At 38.7% G+C, this 21,083-nt stretch overlaps 2 protein-coding genes across 5 annotated transcripts in view; both read left to right on the top strand.

Moving 5' to 3' along the window:
* Positions 1-13,459, top strand: part of dock8 (dedicator of cytokinesis 8) — a 71,718-nt gene extending 58,259 nt beyond the window's left edge. For all 3 annotated transcript variants that reach the window (XM_086075652.1, XM_086075651.1, XM_086075653.1), the window contains 5 exons: positions 950-1,186; positions 1,250-1,393; positions 5,042-5,148; positions 9,738-9,908; positions 11,882-13,459. In XM_086075652.1, the coding sequence (XP_085931778.1) occupies positions 950-1,186; positions 1,250-1,393; positions 5,042-5,148; positions 9,738-9,908; positions 11,882-11,933 (711 nt within the window). In that variant the 3' untranslated portion in view covers positions 11,934-13,459. The remainder of the gene's footprint in view (positions 1-949; positions 1,187-1,249; positions 1,394-5,041; positions 5,149-9,737; positions 9,909-11,881) is intronic.
* Positions 13,460-13,865: 406 nt separating this feature from the next.
* Positions 13,866-21,083, top strand: part of aopep (aminopeptidase O (putative)) — a 74,175-nt gene continuing 66,957 nt past the window's right edge. For both annotated transcript variants that reach the window (XR_015094853.1, XM_086076253.1), the window contains exons 1-5: positions 13,866-14,814; positions 15,129-15,298; positions 16,733-16,949; positions 17,718-17,916; positions 19,904-20,028. Coding sequence is in view for 1 of the 2 variants with exons in the window: in XM_086076253.1 (XP_085932379.1) it covers positions 14,198-14,814; positions 15,129-15,298; positions 16,733-16,949; positions 17,718-17,916; positions 19,904-20,028 (1,328 nt within the window). In the remaining variant the exon portion in view is untranslated. The remainder of the gene's footprint in view (positions 14,815-15,128; positions 15,299-16,732; positions 16,950-17,717; positions 17,917-19,903; positions 20,029-21,083) is intronic.

Raw genomic sequence — 21,083 nt, 5'->3', positions numbered from 1 at the left:
TTTTTTGATTTTATTATTGGAGTTTTAGAAATGCACTGCATCACAATGAAAGCTACTTTATAAGATTTTTAGACCACAAAAAATTATAAACACACGGCTTTTGAATGACATTTTTTAGATGAGGGGTGGGGAAAGTATGTCTTGCGCTCCATTTTTTAAATCTGCCATTTTTACTCTCAAGATTACTGTAATATTTGTTGCCTTCATTTAGCAGTTTCCCCACTAAAGTTATTTATTTAAAAATGGTTTCATCGTTTTTATTTATCTTTATTAATTCATTTAAAAATACGTGAAATGAAACCAATTTCCACAGACATGTATAATTTATTTATTTATTTCATTAAATAATTGATTGATTAGTTATGATGAAATTATGAAAAATAAAATCATTGTCAATTGTCAAATCAGTGGATTATTGTTTTTTTATTGTTATTAACTATTTTACATATTTTCCACATCTGTTTTTTTTACTTCATCATAGGGATGTGCAATTAACGTAATTTCTATTATTACACTCCACAATTACAAAATCGGCATAATCGTAAACAAAAATAAAATATATCATTAATAATTATTTTGAGTTGTTTAAATTGATATATTTGCACCTTTTTATTTTAAAATGACTAATTTAATAAATCTTGTTTGGTCCAAAAGGAACTTACATAATAATTATAGTTTTTCAAATAATTTTATTTTTCTCAATAATTTTAAATGTTTGAAAATGTTCTTGTTTTGTACCAAAAAATAATCGTTTGAATAATCGTGATTTGAATTATTACCAAAATAATCGTGAATTTTTTTTCCATAATCGAGCAGCCCTACTTCATCAACAAATAATGTGGCCCGTCTGCCCATTTTTCAAAATCAAATCAAATCAAGCTTACCCAGCCCTGCATTCAAATGTGCAGGCGTACCTAATGTAATGTAGTGTCCTTGTGATGCTGTGCAGGCCTACATCCAGGTTACATACGTGGAGCCCTTCTTCGACGACTATGAAATGAAAGACCGACTGACCAACTTTGAGAAAAACTTCAACCTGCGGCGCTTCATGTACACCACGCCCTTCACCAAGAGCGGGCGTCCGCGGGGCGAGCTCAACGAGCAGTATAAGAGGAAGACCATCCTCACCACAATGCACGCCTTTCCATACGTCAAGACGCGCATCAACGTCATCCAGAAGGAGGAGGTAGTGAGCCAAACACTGCCCATATTTCTAGGTCGCCATTACTGTTATATTTTCTTCCTCCAGTTTGACCTGACTCCTATTGAGGTGGCCATAGAGGACATGCAGAAGAAAACCAAGGAGCTGGCGGTGGCCACGCACAGAGAGCAACCTGATGCTGTTATGTTGCAGATGTTACTGCAAGGTTCAGTTGGAGCCACTGTTAACCAGGTAATATGAGTGTGCACACTCGCATAATATCGTGGTCAATTTTAATATCGCATTATCGTTACATCCCTACTTAGGATGTGATTTAGAAATGCAACTATTAATCAAAAGCCAATCAATGATCAAATGAGTCAATTTTTTTCCGATAATCAATTAATCGTTTAGAGACCTAAAATTGTCAAAATCCTCAGAATTTCAGCCCCTTGAGAGTAAATCTTCTAAGATTTCTTTAGTCTCCTCTGTCCATCCATTTATTTTTAACACCGCCTATCTCAATTCAATTTCTATTTTTATTTCACTCTTTAAAAGAAAAAGAAATGGGGACAGAAAGAAGTCAAACTTATCTGCCCCTGGTCAACACAAAAAAATGATCAACACAAAATGAATGACATCAAGTAGTCAAGATGCTTTCAATGTAACAATTAAACAAAATAATTCAACAGCATGTCCTTGTGCTAAATATATTTTTCCAGTAATTGTGCTTTTATACATAAAAAAAATAAAAATACAAATAGACTGAGATGATTTTGTTTTACAATCCAGATTGTTCCACAAATTGACACATTGAGTTGAAACACATTGTTTTTTTTAAATTTTTGTTCTATATTTAGGTTTGGAAAAAATATTTATTCCTCTTAATTTGTACTCACTTTTCCTATTATTAAATTTGATTTACATGTTTACTGGAAAAATTCCATGATGGGCTTTATACATTATTTTAAAGCGGTTAAACTCCATCAATTCATTAAATATGAAAGTTTTTAGTTGTATAAATAATGGATTAGTGTGGTCTCTGTATGCACATCCAAAAACGATACCAATAGCACATTTCTGTAGAAGAAAGATGGGTTTGGTGTAGGTTTTGCCAGCACGCCCCAACACTTTAGTCTTGTTTAAGTCGAGGGTGATTATCATTGTGTTGAATCCAAATAAGGTTTTTACAAAATGAAAACAATGATCGACATTTTTTGCCTATTTTATGTCATATCATGGGCCAAACCAGTAACCGAATCATTTAAAAAATAATTGAGTGCATTTTCCGCTCTGTCAATAAAAATCTAATTATTATTATTAAAATATTCATTAGTTGAAGTCCTACAGTAATTTTCTGCCACATATTGGTTTGAATTTAAAAAATAGTAAACCATCTTCAAAGTTCTCGTAAAGTGCTCGTGAATGTGACCTTTGAAAGGCTGTTGAAAGTTCTCACAAATCCAGCTGCCACAAAAAGTTAAGTATTATTCACGAGTGTGTCATATTAACCCCCAAATGGCCGTCCGTCCTCCCTCTTCATCGCCCCTTTGTCCCCTCTGTGCTCCCTCTAAATGTGTCAGGGTTTGTCTTAAACAGACAGGCATACAAATTAGCTCCATTTAACTTATCACATTTACAATTAGCATTGTAGTGGCAGATTGCAGGTGGGAGATGATCAAAGCCTTCGCTGCATCCATAACCTTAATCCCCCTCCCGCCAACATTGAGTTAAAATGTCAATTCATGGCCGCCCTGCCTTTCATGTGCCGCGCGCGAACCAGAGCTGGCTTTGATGTGATTGCTTCCAGGTTCTGCCGGCGTGCTGGATGTCAAGACGACGCTCCCGTGTTTTATCTCCGAACGTCTAATCTGACAGGTCTCGTCACTCAGGACCCGATGGCTGCGTTAACGCACAGCAGTTCCGTAAACATCCATGTCTCCGGCGTAATCAGCACGGGAGGCCTCGGTTTTCCTTCTGTTCGGGTCCGCTGTACATGAAAGAGGCTTTTTTTGGGATGCTAATCAGAGCTGTTTAGCTGCTCCTGTCATGTAGCAGGCGCTGTGCAAGCGCGCTGTGGTTTCGTGACAAATATATGGCTCATACTGGGAAACGAGGAGCAAAATGCTACGATCTTAGGGCAGGGGTTCTCGACTGTGGATCTCATTGTGGGTCCCGCGTTTTGTTGGAACACTAACACAGAGCAAATTGTCCACATTTTTTAAAAGTAGCCTTTGAAATGGGATTTATAAACATGAATACACAAAAGCACCTGTGCCAAATTCAGAGCTCATTAGTAAAACACTAAAGAAAATCTTGGCTCAGATGGATGCACGACTTTTGTAGGCAAGAATTTTAACCCATTAGCTCCCAAAAACGTATGAAAACGTTCTATGTTAAATATTGCCATGGTCCCAAAAACGTATTTAGAATGTGTTTTAATGTTTCTTTTCTATGCTAGAGCATACAGAAGGCTTTGATACAGCTTCTGACATGAAGAGGTCGCTTAAAGCAATGGTAGTTATTACAAAAACGGCCAGGAGGTGGCAGCAGAGTATAATAACAGGGCCATTTTGCAAAAAGCTCTTTTCCCCATTTTCAACAGGTTTGTGAATAATGATGAAATGTAGCTATATTCTAATGCTAATTGCTGCAAATTTAAACAGATACAAATATCCTTTTTTTCCCCTGATGAAAGAAGAGACTAATCTTTCTTTTGGTAGGTTCCATGTTTTTATAGCAATGGACTATGCCATGGAGGAGGCGGGACTTCCGGGTTTTCACCCATCAACTTTGTTTCCGGTTTGCGACGTGTGGGCCACGTCCCAGTACTTGCGATAGCAGATGTCGCTTTTGGTGCTAATACCAGACAGATTTTTGGGGTTCTCGGGACAGCACGCCTTCTTGTGATCGTTTTACGATCAGGAACTACAGATTAGAAGAATAGAAAATTGTCATTAATTTGATGCAATTTTAAGGAAAATGCTGTATTTGGGGTCTATGGGTGTTTCTTTAAAATTTTCTGTCATTGTCTTTTTGGGGAAATTTTATGTATCAAAAGTACTTGTGGTATTGGTATTTGGTATCAGTATCAGTGACTACTTAAGAGTACTCGTAGGCTACTGCTATCAGTCTGAAAAGTGGTATTAAACCTCCCACATTTCTGTGACTTTTTTTTCCCTTTAAAATAGAAGACTGTTTCTTTTCCCCCAAAATAATTTTTTTTCTGTTAAAAAACAACAACCTTTTTTCTAAAAAAATTTAACAAAAAAGGTTTTCCTTTGAAATGAAATTTAATTTTAGATTACCGGTACTACTTTGGATTTTTTATTTCTTTTTTTACTTTCCGTTACTCCATTTGCCCCCAAATTAAAAAAATTAATCTCTCAAAATTACTTTAAATAAGCAACTTAAAATAAAACAAATCTATACTGTAGGCAAATAAATTGTAAAACAAGAAATTATGTGCTTGTTTTAAGAGCACAGAGAACTGAGGAGGAAGATGACAAGTGCATGTTTAAAGCATGCAAATGAACCACATTTAATTACATCATCAGGGTTTATGTCCCTTTTTATTCACATTGTACAAAAATCCACATTCCAAAAACCTTGTCATGTTTACACCTCTCCATCAGATACGCAGTAAATCCTTTTTTTATTGTATTTTTTACTTGACTTTGACTTCACTGACCCACTTTTGGGTCCCAGCGTTAGAGAATCACTGCTAGGGCGGTGGAGTGATAACAGGAAGCCATCTCTCATCCCTCCTTTGTTGGTACGCTCCGACATTGGTACGCTTCCTCTCTTAAGCTCCTTTTTCCTTCCTGTGGTTTTGTTTTTGCTTTCTCTTTCTTGAACCTTGACTCTTGCGTGTTTGTGCTCCTCCTCTCCGTGTTGTAGGGCCCGCTGGAAGTGGCCCAGGTCTTCCTGAATGAGATCCCGGCGGACCCCAAGCTCTTCCGTCACCACAATAAACTGCGGCTGTGTTTCAAGGAGTTTATTATGAGGTAAGATGGCGTCAGCGAAACCGTGATCGACCTACTGAGCGACTTGCTGGATCAAAGCAGTGCAAGAATGGATCCATGTATCACGTACCATTCTGTCGAAATGCTTCAGGGTTTTTTTTTTACTGCCATCATGAACCTTTATTAACAGTATACAGACAATGCTTTATGTCAGTGGTTCTCGAAGTAACGCCTCAAAATATATTGCTTTCCAAGTACCGCGATTGTGACCGATATTAAAGTAACGTAGTAGGCCTTAGTGGGTAGTGTTCAATAAAAAAACACATAGCGGGTATATTTCATATTATTTTAGGCTGCTGCAATGGGGATAGACCATGCTTAAACGGCTGGGTCGATTATCGGTGCCAACAGTTGTAAAAGATTGAATGAAAATGTGTTGAACTAAAGGTTAAATACAACTGACCTGTACTTTACAAAAAATTCTTTACTGGATTCCGAAAAAAAAATGGGGTCATGTTAAGTGTAAAAATATGTTGATCACTGTTAATAATAGTATTTGAAGTAAATTAAACAATGTAGACTTTACTTTAGTTTTCACTAGTGCTGTCAACGTTAAAGTGTTAACTAATTAGTTAATCACAAAAAAATCACATTAGACATATATTAACACAGATTAATCACACTATTAATTTTGACTGCAAATAATCCTTAGCTGAAAGTGGATGGTTACGTTAAAGGTAGCACAGATTGTGTTTAAGCAATAAACATAACTACATGAACTAAATAAAGTAAAGCAATTAATAAATGATTGCGTATGACATTCTGAATATTTATTCATCTCAAACTATTGGGGTAATTTTTCCCCATTTTAAATTATGCAAGTAATTTACTGATCAGAAAAAGAGGAGGATGAGTCTGTGCAGTTATGGAGACATCTTCATAATATTAAATGTCAAAAAAATTAACGCATAAGAGACAAATTGAGCTGTATGACTTCAAAAATAATTCTTTCTCCTCACTTTTAGCACGGCTGCAATTTGGAATAAAGAAAAATACATAAATTAATCGGCAGGTGCTTGCTGAACTGAGCTGTCCTTCTTTGCACGATGGAGGTTCATCCATTGGAAAAAAAAGTGTCATGGAAGAGCCAAAGAATGCGACCACGGATATCTGGAGCTGGCTGGGATCTGGCAATAGCTGTTTCCTGCGCTTTAGGGCCATTTATCCCCAAAGGACACCCAAACTGTGGAATGGATGTTATTAAAAGTTTTACATAGATAGAATACAGTACACGATCAATCTAAATGTTTCTGCCTTGACTTTTGAATGATGAAAGTTAGAAAATGGCTGATAATCGCAGCTGATTGTTGGACTAATCAAACAGGTAGGCTGAATAGAAATGAACACGAGCCATTGTATCAAGGGGCTGTTCTTCATTCCCCCTCCATGATAGCGCAAGCTTTTATTCCTCACGTTATCACCAAGCTATTTTTCTTCCCATTCAAAGTGTCATTGTTCCCAAGGAATTCATTGTATTTTGAATAATTAAGACGATAATTTGAACCATCCTTTTCACAGAAATGCATCTGTTGGAATGATTTTGGAGGAAGAAAAGTGTGTGTGTGTGCATGTACTGCAAGTGTGTAAGGCATGGGTCCTTTTTTGCCTCCAAAAGGTGGTTTCCATTTCCCAAACCCTCGTATGTCACATTCCGGTCTGAGCTGATTGCTACAAGCAGGTTGGCAAATATTTACGGTAATTTCCGAAACGGTTCTTATTTTCGATCCCGGGGAATGGGGCCTTTGTGTGACAGCAGGGAAAATATGAGTGTTTAGTTTTTTCATCGCGTCGTATTAATTCTAAGCTTTCCTCTGCTCTCTAATAGGCAGCCCTGGAACAAATCCACTTATGTTGATTATTTTTTCTCTCTCTAAATGTAATTATGACAAGCAATATAAGAAGAGCCAGCATGGTGTCCATCTGCCTCACATCTCTGAAGTTCAGGGTTCGAATGTTTTCCTGGTGCTTGCGTGGGTTTTCTCTGGGTGCTCTGACTTCCTCCCACATTGCAAAAACATGCATGTTGGGTTCATTCGACACTCTAAATTGTCCATATATGTGGATGTTGGTGTGAATGGTTGTCTGTATTTAAAATGCACCCTGCTATTGGATGGCGACTAGTACAGGGTGTACCCTGCCTCTCACCAAAAGTTATTTATAAAAAAAAATGTTTTTAAAGTTGTTGTTGTTTTTTAAAATGGAACTTCGGTTTACACACTAAATTGAACATTAAATTAAAAGTGACTTTGACCTTTTTAGTTTTCCCTGTCGATGTCCCTGCATGAATGACAGCAACATGTTTCACAATCTGTGCACTAAATAGCAAATTAATTAAAAAAATTAAAATTAAGTTGAGTTAAAAAAATTACCGTGGTTCAAGTGCTTTTTTTCCGGTTGCGAACTGTCTTGACACAAATGCGCAGAAGGCTCAATTATGTTTTTTTCCTCAAGTGATGCGAATACCACATTGCATTTTGGGTAAGCTGTTATCATGGTGTACGTAAATAGTACTTTACGGGAAAAAGGCTTAGATGTTAGTGAACACACCATGTTGTTTCTTCACACTAATGTTTGTTTTCACCATTTTATATATTGCGACACTTTTAATTTTTACCCATATCAATAAAAATAAGGTACATAATTGATATTTGTTGTGCATCTGAAACGGATGAATTGAATTGCACTTAATTAATTTCACTCAAGGTTATTTTAGTTAAAGAAAACTAACGATAAAACTAAAATAAAATAAAACAATTTCGTTATGAAATAAAATAAAAACGAAAAAGTCCTTTGTTTTACTCTTTGGTAATTAATTTAATACATGAGCCTTTGGGGATTATTTTAAGTGTGATTTTAAGTATATTTATTTTGATATTAACCGGAATAAGGACGTTTGAAAGTGTGTCACTAAGCATTTTTAAAATAACTAAAACTAATAAAAACTAACAGAACCGCCTTGAAAACTATTTAAAACTGGCTTAATTTAAAAAGCTAAACAAAAACTAACTAAAATAAAAATTCCCAAACTATCATAACCCTGATTTCACATGACTTCAGTTTGTGAATATTTCAATTTGTGGAGTCATGGAATGTATTCAATTCATAGACCGAGATTCCACTGTTGGTGTACTCAGCCCACACACTTTATACACTTTTGAAAAGCAGCATTCAATGTTCATTTGAGCCCAGTCTCACAACCAAAAAGGTTTCCGAGCGCAAACGTCATCGTCTCCTCGCGCGGCAGCCACCCAGCTTACACGTCAACAGACCTTGTCTCGGAAAATCCTTCCCCGTGGTCAACCGTGCTCCCTGTCTTGACTATTTACTGTAGCGTATAGTGTTACACACCAATGCCTTTTCCATATCACCCTCATTCGAAGCTTGGGGATTAACTGTGACATGTGTTTGTAATCACGGCAGTCTCCCTGATTTCCTGCGGACCGCTTCGTCGTCGTGCAGGACCGCGGGCGGAATTGCTTACTGTCCCGCTTGCGACGCTTTACCTTATTATTATAATCTACCGGTGTTCCTCTTTCCTGCGTGTAATTCTGTGTGTCGGCTTCTGGCGTGCTATTGATTATGTTGTTGCATACTAGTGGATGGAAACATCCAACAGGCATGTCCCTCTTGAGACTGTTTGGCTTGCAGAGGACTTGTTAATTTGTGTCAAATGGATGCAGGCTGCAGTTAGCATGAGGTTGGATTACCCCCGGATTGGTTTGCTTGGAGACACTGATGATGCCGGTCTTGGGTTTGTGGTCATTACATCATATGCAAGAGTCAAGCAGAACCCCTCTTCTCAAAGTTCATTTAGTAAAGGGAACACTTATACAATACAAACCAGATGAATGGAATATTGCAATTGGGACTCTTTATTGATTACAAAAGAAGGATCAATGATTAATTCAGAATCATGCTTGAAATGGAAAATTAAACTGAAGTTATGTCGTTTTACAATAGTTGATGACTTATGACAAATATCCTTTGACGTATAATAACGCCGGGTATTTGTGTTTCTGTCCTGTCTCCTGGTGTCTCATTCGCGCTCTTGCTGGAAGACACTTCAAATGCTCCCGCCATCATTTTGCAAACAAGCATATACTGATCCTGTTGCGAGTTATCGCCCTCTGAAGCTGTCTCCTTGTATCCCATCCACACTCTTGACAGGTTCCTGGGAGAGAAAGAACGTAAACGTTCTCACCATTGTTGCACAAAAAAAATTAGGTGTAATGATCCAGTTGCTTGGTTGTCGCCGTTCTGCAGTCCCCGCCAACCCTGTCTCCTGTCTCCTGTCTCCTCATATCTCATCCATGCTTTTGCTGGGAGACACTTAAATCCTTCTTGCCATCATTGCACAAGGGCGTAGATACTGCTGCTGCTGCCAGGTTGTTACCCTACTACAGATCCCCCCCAACTCTGCTGGTGTTGTTGTCTGTCCATGCTTTTGACACCGTGCTGGGAGACGATGCAGACGTGCTGCGAATCGATCTTTAAACAGCCGTGCTGCTTAATGATTATGCACCATAAGAAGCGCCGGATCCATTTGATTTCCCCACTTTTCATCCTTGCAGATGTGGCGAGGCAGTCGAGAAGAACAAGCACTTGATCACGTCGGACCAAAAGGAGTACCAGCATGAGCTGAAGAAGAACTATAACCGCCTGCGTGAGAGCCTGAGGCCCATGCTGGAGAGGAAGATCCCCGAGCTGTACAAGCCCATCATCAGACCTCGGCTGGAGAACAGGTGAAGGCGCACGTGAAAGTCACTCGCTTCAGATTCACTCGTGACGAAAGGGTGAAATTAGAGTGTCTGTTGCCGTCTTATTAAATCATTTAGACCAGGGGTGTTAAACCCATATTAGGTCAGGGGCTGCATGGAGGAAAATATATTACCAAGTGCAGCCGGATCAGTAAAATCATGGTATATAACATAAAAACAATTGCCGTCAATTATACACAGATATTCGCTGTTTGTGGGCCAGCCCTGCTTTATGGGGCATAACTGTAATTATATGAACAACAAATGGAACACGGCAACATTTTGTCTCTATGAGTTTCGGACATGTTATATCTACCTGTTTTGCATATATATATTGTTCCCAGAATGCATTGTGTGGCGCAGTTAATGAAAGTATAAGGACTTTAATTCTTGTCATACATGTTTATGTTGCCAATAATTTGTGTCGTATTTAGCACGTTTATGTCGGTCTATGATTTTATTATTTTTATTTTTTCTTCAACAAACCGTAACTTAATGTTGTGTGTAAAATAATGACATCCAGGGCAATTCCATGTACAGGTTGCATTGCTCATCTGATGATTGCATGTGAAATTACCAATGTATATGTTTTGATTGTGGTCCTACTAATTTTTTTTTTTTTACTTTACAAAATCACCTTGCTGGCTGAATTAAACCCCTTTGAATGTTTGACATCCCCGAGAACAACGGATCAAGCTAACTAACTTCCCAATTAAAATAGCTCACCTACAATGAAGTAATTGCAGCCGTAGAGGCCTAATGTGCATTGTTTTGTAGCATGTATCACCAAAGCTATGCTCAACAGATTTATCTCATCATTTCACCAAAAGCAAGTCCTAAAAATCGTGATATTTGCCTAACAATATTGAATGCCAACACACCTAAATTAGCATTTTCATTGTGGGATTTCATTCAAATTAGACATGCATTGAAATGGAGGATCGGCATAATGGTAGTGTACAGTATCAACATATATTACTTTAATGTTAATTGGAAATTAAAGTGGAACCTCTGAAAATGTGTTCCACGGTCAAATAAAGCCCATACAGTAAAAGTTAACTAATCTTTTTACATGGTCAGAGTATAAGAATAAGGCTTTGATGTTAATATGGTGAAATAATGCAACAGGCAATGAATGATAAGAGGCGCACATGTTAAAACTTCCCCATTACACATTTAACCATTATCGTATGTGAAGTACTAAAGATGATTAGCACAGCACACCTCATGACCAAGTTGACCACTTACATAAGGATTTGCCAGCGTTGGTGTTAATTTCGTTAACGAAAACTAAACAAAAATAATTTTTTTAACGCACATTTTTCACTGGACTTAGACTAGACTAGACTAAAACCCTCATCAATATACAACAATTGGGACTAAATTAGTATGCAGTTTCGTCGACTAATGAAAACGAGACGAAAATATACATCACTTAATAAAAACTGGACAAAAAATGATGGACATTTTATTTCATGAAAAAAAATGAGATGGAAATTATATGATTTTGTAAAATCTTGTCTCTGCTTATCTGTCACTGTGACAATGTCATGTGACACAGTGACACCCCCCCTTTCGTACCTGCAGCTAGTGAGCGCAACATGCACAAACACATGGGACAGACAGGAGGGGAATTCACGGTAAACGGTTAAAAAAAAAGAAGTAAATAATAGTTATAACGTAAAATGAATCCAATGTCTAGAATAATGTTAATCCGACCGCTAACTAATGCTGGCTAATTTACTAGCTCATAGCATGGAGCCATAGTAGCCATTGAAGTTGTTTTTCATGAGAGAAAATTTTATGTGAAATAGTTTTAGATCCGAAATGTTCAACATAATCTGTTGACACAAAACATATACAGGGGTTCCGGGCCTTTGCTGACTTTTATCAGAAGTTTGGTTAAATGCTCAATTTCTGTATGCATGCATCTCTTACCCTATTGTATACCTCCGCAGGGATTCCTTCAAACGTCTGAGTTTCCGCAGAACTCACGAGGAAGTGTCCTGAGAGGCCATGGCGAATCCATGAGGCGACGCTTTGTGAAGAGGCGGAATCAATTGTCGTCGGCGACCTCAATACACCCCGCAACAGTTGCTTGACAGTTGTCAAAAAGACAACCATCAGTGTTAATAATTATAAGACACATTTGTCCATTCTAATGGTGCGCACGACATGACACATGGAGCCGTTCCCTGTCACATATTCATGTCCTAATGATGCTGCAAACGTTTGAAGATGTTCTCCATTTGGTCCTTGCTGGCTCAGGACCTTGTTTGTGTGCCAATAATGCCGTCACACTGTGTGTGTGTGTGTGTGTGTGTGTGTGTGTGTGTGTGTGTGTGTGTGTGTGTGCGTGCATGTGTGTGTTTGTAAGTGGATGTGACAATTCTGTGTCATTCACAGTCAATGATTCTGTTCTGTGCTAAAAGGGCTTACTGAAATTCTAACCTGAGCGTTAAACGTGAGACTTAGATGTTTGTATGTATGAATTCAAGGTTGCTTTTATTTTTTTTATTTTTTATTATTATTATTATTAACTTATTTGGAGTTATCCGACAGGTTTGCATGCAGTGGATTGACTTAATTTGTTCTACTTAGACTGTAAGTTTTGATCTATGACACATCAAATAATGTACAAATCTATGAGGAAAAAGTGCATTTTATTTTGTGGAATATATTTTTAGATAACAGGGACATTTGTATTGATTAAAAATACTAATAGTCAGGATTTGGTACTGATTAAACAATGTGTGCCAAATGCAATTCTTTATTAAGTTGTAAAGAGCAATAATTTCAAATGCCACTGCACATTCTTTATTTCATGTTTACTTTTTGTCACATTACATTCCAGGAAATACATCTTCGTCTTAAATGGTCCCGTAAATATATCATTTCACTTAAGAAGTGCATGTGGTCCTTTATTTTTATGCAGCTTGTTTATCCAGGGCACATTTGGTGAATTACAAATTTTTGTACTGTTTTGTAAACTTGGTAAAATTGTTTACACAGATCGTTGTATTAAATAAAATTATATTTTGCAAACTGGGTTTGAGGCAAAAGCTGGCATTGAAATACATTATAATAGTGGCAAGACCACTCTCTGAGCACAATTATAGGGATACCCTCACAATCCGATGAGAACAAGTACACATACAATCACATACACACACAAAGTGAGAATGCTCAGTTTTGATTGGCACTATCAGAAAGATGTATTCATTTATAAATACATGTATAATTGTAGTGTAGACTGAACTGGATCATACTGAAATGGGTTCATAAAGAGATTTCAGTTTCAATACTGCAGATTTTAATCAAAACTGAGTAGTATCTTTGTAAACAACTCTTGTTTTCATTCCTAATACATCTTGTAGGTGTACTTGTTGGCTGTATATGTTTTTTTTAAATTGTTTTTATAATTGTATTTCCTTGTTTTTGCTGTGTTTTTCAACACATTTAAGTTTAACTGTACATATACTGTACATAATACTGATAAAGCACCTGAATAATAATAAAATGTACACTTGTTGCCACTTGTTTGCTTGTATACCTTTTCAAGAAGAAGAATGGCATCATTGTTATATTTTTATGAAATGTAAAGTTCGAAACAAATCAATTCAGTAACTAAAAATACAATCTAAATGTTCCAATGTGAGTTATTTTTTAAAAGAGAGGGAAAACTACAAATGACAGGCGTCGCAGATGTTATGACGTCTTAATTATGGGACACTTACCAGCATCGACATTTCTTAACACAGCAACGATTTCGTAACTTGGTTCGCAAAATGTATTGTAGTTGGTACATTCAAATTATTTACACAATAAATGATCGCCAACTAACGCCGTTTAACAAGAAAAAGACGTCTAGAAGGGAAGAGAACTACATTTCCCTCCTGTCGCTTCTGCTCAACGTCATCAGTTTTCGACAGATTTGGCGGTCTCGTTTCTTGTGTCCGTGAGGTGCAGACAGTCAGCGGTATGTTGACAGCTTTATAGAAAGTCTCTTCATTCTTTGGCAAATTTTACCGCTATTATTACGACGTTAGGGACTGAGATTAAAATGAAAACGATGTCACGTTAGTCCGGCATCTTGTCGCTGTTTAAATTCAGTCAAGGTCTGTCAGCTCATGAAAAGCAAAGTTTGTGCCCTACTGTCCGACTTCGAATCACTGCGCATGCGTTTAGTCATGCCAATCACACTGTAATAGAAATGTTAGCTCTGAAGTGCTTTTACTGTCATCGGGAACGTTTGAACTGATATTTTTGGTGACATGGAGGAGCAAGTGGGGGACTTCGACCTTCCACTTTGTGCCAATACTAGCCACATTCTAGTCAAGCACTATGCTCTTGACCTAACTGTTCATTTTGACAGGAAAGTCATCAGTGGTAGTGTGGTTCTGTTCCTGGAACCTAATGCTACTGTAGAGCCCAAGGAACATGACAGGAACAAGCTCAGAAACACCGAACAGTGTTCCAGTGATTTCCCAAGTGGTAGGATAGCAGCAGATCATATCAAGCTCTCACCTGAAGGTCATTTTATCTTTGTGCTGGACTGTTGTGACATCACTGTGTCAAAGGTGGAGCAAGTGGACGTTACAACCTTATTAGACGCCTTTCCCGGTGTGCGACCCCCTGACCTCATCCAAAATTTGGTCTCCATGCCTTCTGCTCAGTGGAGGCGGCAGCAGGAGCTCTTTTCAGCGTGCGGCCGTTCTCCTGGTGTTGAGCAGGATGGCGGCCCGCTGCATTTTCACACCGACCGCTGGAGTCTGCAAGTGTGGAAGGAAGGGGTCTCCTCCCCACAAGACTTCCCCCAGGCCCTCAGGATTTGCTACGAAACAAGGCCTACTGGGGGCTCCGTGAGGTGGACCAATGACCAAGACAACAAGTGAGTCAAGGTGGACAGTCTGTTAATCCAGTGTTTCCCAACCTTTATTTATTATAACACCCACGTGGAAAACCATTAAAAAAAAATGTCACAAGAAGTACTGACATAATAATGATCTTAGCAGCAGGTGGATACGCAGGGTAACTGGGAAAATGCTTTTTTTTTGTCACTGACATAAATCTAGTCACCAATCCCAAGTACTGATGCCACTAGTACTTTTCTTACGTAACATTTCCCAATGACAGCCAATTTTGAAAGAAAGACTTATCTACTGAATTAGACTGAATTCAGTCTCTATTCATTAATCATTGCAGGGCGTGCGTGTACACCGCCGGCTCGCCCATCAACAACCGAGCCCTCTTCCCCTGCCAGGAGCCGCCTATTGCCATGTCAACGTGGCAGGCCAGGGTGCGGGCTCCCTGCGACTGTGTGGTCTTGATGAGCGGGGAGGAACAGGTCGCGCCTACTGAGGATGGGGACACAAGTAAGATTTGTTTTGAACTGTTGTGGGGTAAAAAAAAGGACCTTGTATTGCAGATTGAAAAAGTACTTGCCATTTTAGTCTGTCTTTTGTGTTCTTGTGTTGTGTAAGAGGAATTGTGTTGAAAAAAAGAGTGACCATTCTGTCATTGAAATTGCAATGCTGACACTGTATTGTTACCTTTTGTACTGAGGAAAAAGTGTGTCAACGGTGTCTATTTGCACAGCCAGGAGGTACATGTACGCGTTTGTATGTATTTGTATTATATATGTATAAAGAAATTATATACATGTATTTAACTTTATCTATTGTCTGAAGACGCAAACAATAATGAAACAACATCCTAGTAAGGTCGGGGTCACCATCAAGTCATCAGCTCATGTGCATTATAGTTATCGCTGCACACACAGGAAGTCCACTAACCTGTTTTCCAGTTTGGTTACGTGATCATTCACATAAAGGCCAATTCAAAAGACAATTTTTGGAACAAAATTTACCCCCCAAATAATCCTGATTTTATGCTCTTTGATATTGTTTTTTTTTTTGTTTCCCCCCAAAAATGTCTCTTACATTTTCTAGAAAGACCAAAAAAAATGTATTTTAAGATTGTGACATTTTTGTGTAATAATTTCGATTTATCAAAACATTACAAAAATACTCATCTAAAACAGCGCTCTAAGCAAAAACATTTTTTTTAATTGGAGCAGTGTGAACTTAAATTTTTAGAGGCACATCCATAAAACTTAGGGGACACTTGTTGAATTTCCTGCCTTTCCCCCCCCCCGCTACAACCCTTTCCTCACCAAACCAGTCAGATTCCTTATCAGGGTTTTTCTCCGATAGCACCCTAGTATTTATTTATTCAGAACTACTATTTGCAAGTGTTTTTGTTTTTGTTTTGTTTTTAATTAAGAGTGGTACGAGTACCATAAGTATGCGGGCTGTTTTGAAAAGTATGCAAAGACCCACTGAATTAAATGTTCAAATAATTTAGAGCAGCTTAACTTTTTTTAATTTTTTTATTATAAATCCAATGCAGTATATTTGTAAAGGGCAGTTAAGATGTATTTAACTTTTAAGTTCAATATATTTGTATTTATTCTTTTAGAAAATTACTAAGGTATATTTTTTTGTTTAACTCTTATTATTTAAGCTTCTTTTTTTTCTGTTTAACCGCAGAGTTAATGTTCAAACTCTGCATTATGTTACAGTGACTTAAAATAATAATAAAATATATACTTTTTAAGAAATTCTAATATTATAATGTTAGTCATGATGGTTGTACTTTGAGAACAAGTGGTACATGGTCCGAGAAGTTTGAGAACGACTGCTTTAGAAAACATCTGTGCCCAAAAAATAAAAACGCCCCTTTACCCTTGATTTCATGTAAACTCATCACGTATGACATTTTACAAGCCTTTGTCTTTGCATCCGCAGATTTGTTGCTGTGGAATTACTACGTCACAATGCCCATGCCGGCGTCCACCTTCACTTTGGCAGTGGGCTGCTGGCAACAAGTCCCTGCTCACCATCTTCCTGCGTATGGAAGAGGGCGGAGGGAAAGGAGGGATGAGTTTGGGGAGTCCGTCCCCTTGTCCTCACCCGGAGGTTCAAGCAGCGACTTAGTAAATGTCTCCAGGCTTCACACTGGCAGGTAGCATATTTTTTACTCTTTTTTTTTACTGTTTGCTTTTATTTTGGCAAGACCTCCTCCTTTCCTGGCGTCATTAACCCGAGTCTGGCCTTTCCACATTCCATGACAAACCTTTCCCTTTTCATTCCCCCAAGCATGGTGAGGTTTAGGGTGCAGCAGCTCTCGCTCGGCCTTTTTATGACAAGTACATCAAAGCGTTGAGAATTCCATACTCTGGGCCCAGTAGAAATTATCTTTGGAGTGCAAACAAGTAAAGCAGACGCACATTTTTATGGATAGAGGATCCAGTGAGTGACTGGCTTGCAGGGCCCGGTTGGACTGGGGTCCCCACTCCTCAGCCCTGCTGCGTCTGCCAGTGATTTCCAGTAAGCCTCCTCCTCCCGCCCTGGTTTTCCTCCCGTGGCAGTCCAGCCGTAGCCTGCCGCCGGCCTCAGGAATCTCCCACTACAAGGCAGGCCTTTATTTGCAGTGAATGGCTGGAAGGAAACTTGGACGCGGCTCGAAAACCCCTGGATACGCAGTCAGCACTGGTTGTTGCGTTTAGAAAGAATACGATTGCATAGTGACACCTTGATATTTTTAGGAGCGGTTTTGTATATAGTCTATATTTCCATGGCTTTCATTCCCACGCTTAGAACAAAGAGACAGCACACATGGTATGAGTATTATACCTCACGCACACTGTGTGCTCTCAATGGGAAAACCTATTAAAAGGCTTTTTATTAACCTTGGATTAAACTTGTCTTTTCCTTTTCAATGCTTTCCAAGCGAAGAACGGACCGCCTGCTCGGACTCGTCCTCTCAGCACGAGAGCGTTTCTGTGCCCGACCATTCAGCCATGTTGGATGACGGCTTCCTTTGTTCCCATGGCGACTACCCTTGCCGGTTCATCGAGCGCGCCGTGAAGTCCCAGCGTGTGATCCCGCACCGTGTTTTTGCGCCCGTCGGCCTACTGCAGAAGGCGCAGGTTGGGACCGTCCACACTTCAGATGACAACGCAGTGGTACCTTGTTATTGGAAATAGGAACAGTCACTCTGCAATTCATTTTTTTATTTTTGGTGTTGTGAGCAAAAATGTGTTTTACCTATCAGTTTTTCTAATTTTGGGTCCCAAGAAAGAGTGCAGAGACGATGCAGATGTTGTCTATTATGCGCTCCCGCAGAGTTTGTTGTATAGTAAACAGTTCTTCAAAAAAAGAGGCCTAGCGCGCTTCCTTCAAGCTATTTATTGCCGCGACCCAGTTGACTCTTTTGTTAAACCAAACAAAGAGAATTGCACATTTTGTATTCAACCAAACCACATAAGTTTGTTTTAGGAAAGTCCACTTGCTTAAATGCTAACCCATAATGTGAAACGCCATAAAAGGGCTACCGAAACTAACATTAATATTGCAGAAGTTATTTAAACACAAACGGTGCAACATCACATACAGACAGAGCATATGAAAATACTCAAAAGCATATATTCTTTATGCTCTGTAAAAAATAATGCATACATATTTTTTTCTTGCGACATTATGACCCTTATCCCGATAAATTATGACTTTAATACATCCAACAGCTCTTTAAGATACTTTTAAGATTTTTTTTTTTTTTAGTAACATGACCTTTTACTAAAAAATATATAACACTTTGTTTTTTCCTCATATACTTTGGAACATTTTTCCCCCTAAGTATTTTTTTTTCTTTTGTCATAAAATTACAACTCATTTCTACAAAAAATAACAGCACTTGGCTGCAACCAACAGATGTGACATTGATTCACTCTCAACTAATTTGATGTCTCATGATACTTGCATGTAAAGAGAATTTAAGAATCTTTAGGGAGCCATCCAGTTAACAATTCATTGATTTATTATTTTTCTCATGAATGATCAAATAAACTTATCAACAGATGGCACCGCAATGGAATGAGTAAACAAGAAGTCGCTGTTTGTCATCCATTGTTGTCCTTTGTTTCATGTTGTCTGTCACGTGAGGTGCGGAGTTAGGACCCAAATGCAGACCAGACATGGGAGATGGGAAACAGAGAGTCTTTCTATACAAAAATACAAAGTTACAACAGAGAGCAGGGCTGGATTCAGATTGGCTCGATGAAAAACACTTGACGGAGAAACCTTCACCGGGAAACCTCAATTGAGAGAGCATGACTGAATGCATGGAAGCGACCTCGGAATACATGGAGGAATAATTTGCAAGGAAGAGGAAGGTCAAGAAACCTTATTGTGCTGAAAACCTCGGCTAAGAGACTTCGACGAACTGACAAAAGTGTCATTCAGCAACTCTTGCTAGGGCAATGCACAATTCTATGTGACAGAATAAAGGCCTACATGATAAAATAAGTGTCACTAATACTGGACCGTAGCAACTGCATGGCAACTGACAACTTCATCATAATGGACATAGTAACTGCATAAGACTAGACAAACTAAGAGTAGCTAATACATCATGCAATAGACATTTGAAGTGTTTGACGCGCTTGATCGCTTTGTTGGAAAAACAAGTCTTTTACTGTATTTATTGCCTATAAGACGATTTATTTACTCACGTAAGCTTCAAGTGCTACAAAGTACATTTAAATCTTGCCAGCAGTAAGCACAATGTGCCCAACTCCCGACCCTAACAGCGGTCTAAAAACTGTATTGCTCCAAGTCTAATTACACACCTAATGGCCATCTTGGTGACCCGCATGCTACAACACAAAATTACTCCTACGATCATAATGGACATAGTAACTGTATAAGCAACTGACAACATCAACATCATAACACAATGACCTATGACCTAACCCAAAACACAGGCATACATTTATGGAGGCTTATGGGGTCTTTGTTGAATAAATATATTCATTTTTACACAACTCGCTTTCTCGAAAAAGTATTCCAATGTTGCTATTTGTGCTAGCGTCTGTGTTTTCACTATGTTAAAGACACTTGTTGATGTTCTCATTTTAGAGCAGAATCCTCGCCCTGTTGCCACGATGTTTAGCCGCAGCCCAGGCAGTTCTGGGAGTTCATCCCTTCCCCCGCCTTGATGTTCTCATCGTGCCAGCTGGGTTTTCCAGTCTGGGCATGGCCAGGTACGAACACATACACCCCCCCCCCCCCCCCCCACACACACACACTCAAGGTGGAGAGATGGTTAGTTACAATCTGGTGGGATTGGGTAGTGGCTGTGGTCAATAGCAAACATAGACCGACTCTGTTTGTTAAAAATCGTTGTACTGTATTCGCTGGAGCATTGGTCAAGCAGGACTTATAAATCCTCGGATGATATGTTTTGAGGTGTTTTAGCCTTTTTGGAAGACACAAGCTATAATTTTCATATTGCAACGAAAACATTGAGTTTGACTGCCGCACTGTTGACGCTTTAATCTGCTGCCTGGGCTCCACTTCACTTGTTTCTGGAGTGTGATTCATGGCTTGTTTCGCATGTAAACCCCCCCTCATTCTTCTTTTAGAGCTCCTTACTGAATTGTAGGGTCCAAGTGTAACTCCCCATTAATTATCTCCTCTTATGAAATGTGGCCTTCACCCCTTTCCTTGTAGGACACCGGGCTTTCCTCATCTTCCCCAAACATACCACATCTGCCAAAAGATTGCATCCTTAACTCACTTCTGTGGTAATTCCTGTCAATCCCCCCTCGCCACTCCCCAGCAGTGGTTCAGGTGGTCTCCAGGCTCTCCTCTCTAACAGCCAGATTTGTGTTGATTTGTTTGCGTGTAGTGTAAGCAGAGGTCTGCCTGTTGATGTGTGGGGGCACAGATGCAGCAAGACTCCTTCACGGTCCTCCGCAGAGTAGATTAATCTACTTTTACGCATATCTTTTTTACGCCTTCACCATAACCCTGTCCTTTTCACCCTCTACCCACATTTCATCTAATTTCTTCTATAGGTAAACTTCTTCTTTTTTTTTTTGCGAAAAAGACACAAATTATCAAATATTTTGCCTTCTTTTTCTTTAACATTTCAATAAATTTCCTCCCATATGTTTTTTTTCAATCACCATAAAATATGACTGAATACTTGTAAGATTGTATTTATTTTCCGGAAAGAAAGAAAAAATCCCAATTTAATACTTGAAAGGATTTTTTTTTAATTAATTTATTTATTTATTTATTTTGCCTATTACTT

The sequence above is a fragment of the Leptonotus elevatus genome, chromosome 5 (genome assembly GCF_054856555.1).
Source record: "Leptonotus elevatus isolate MCC_2025b chromosome 5, RoL_Lele_1.0, whole genome shotgun sequence".
Lineage (NCBI taxonomy): Eukaryota > Metazoa > Chordata > Actinopteri > Syngnathiformes > Syngnathidae > Leptonotus > Leptonotus elevatus.
This window is presented reverse-complemented; position numbering and strand designations above follow the sequence as displayed.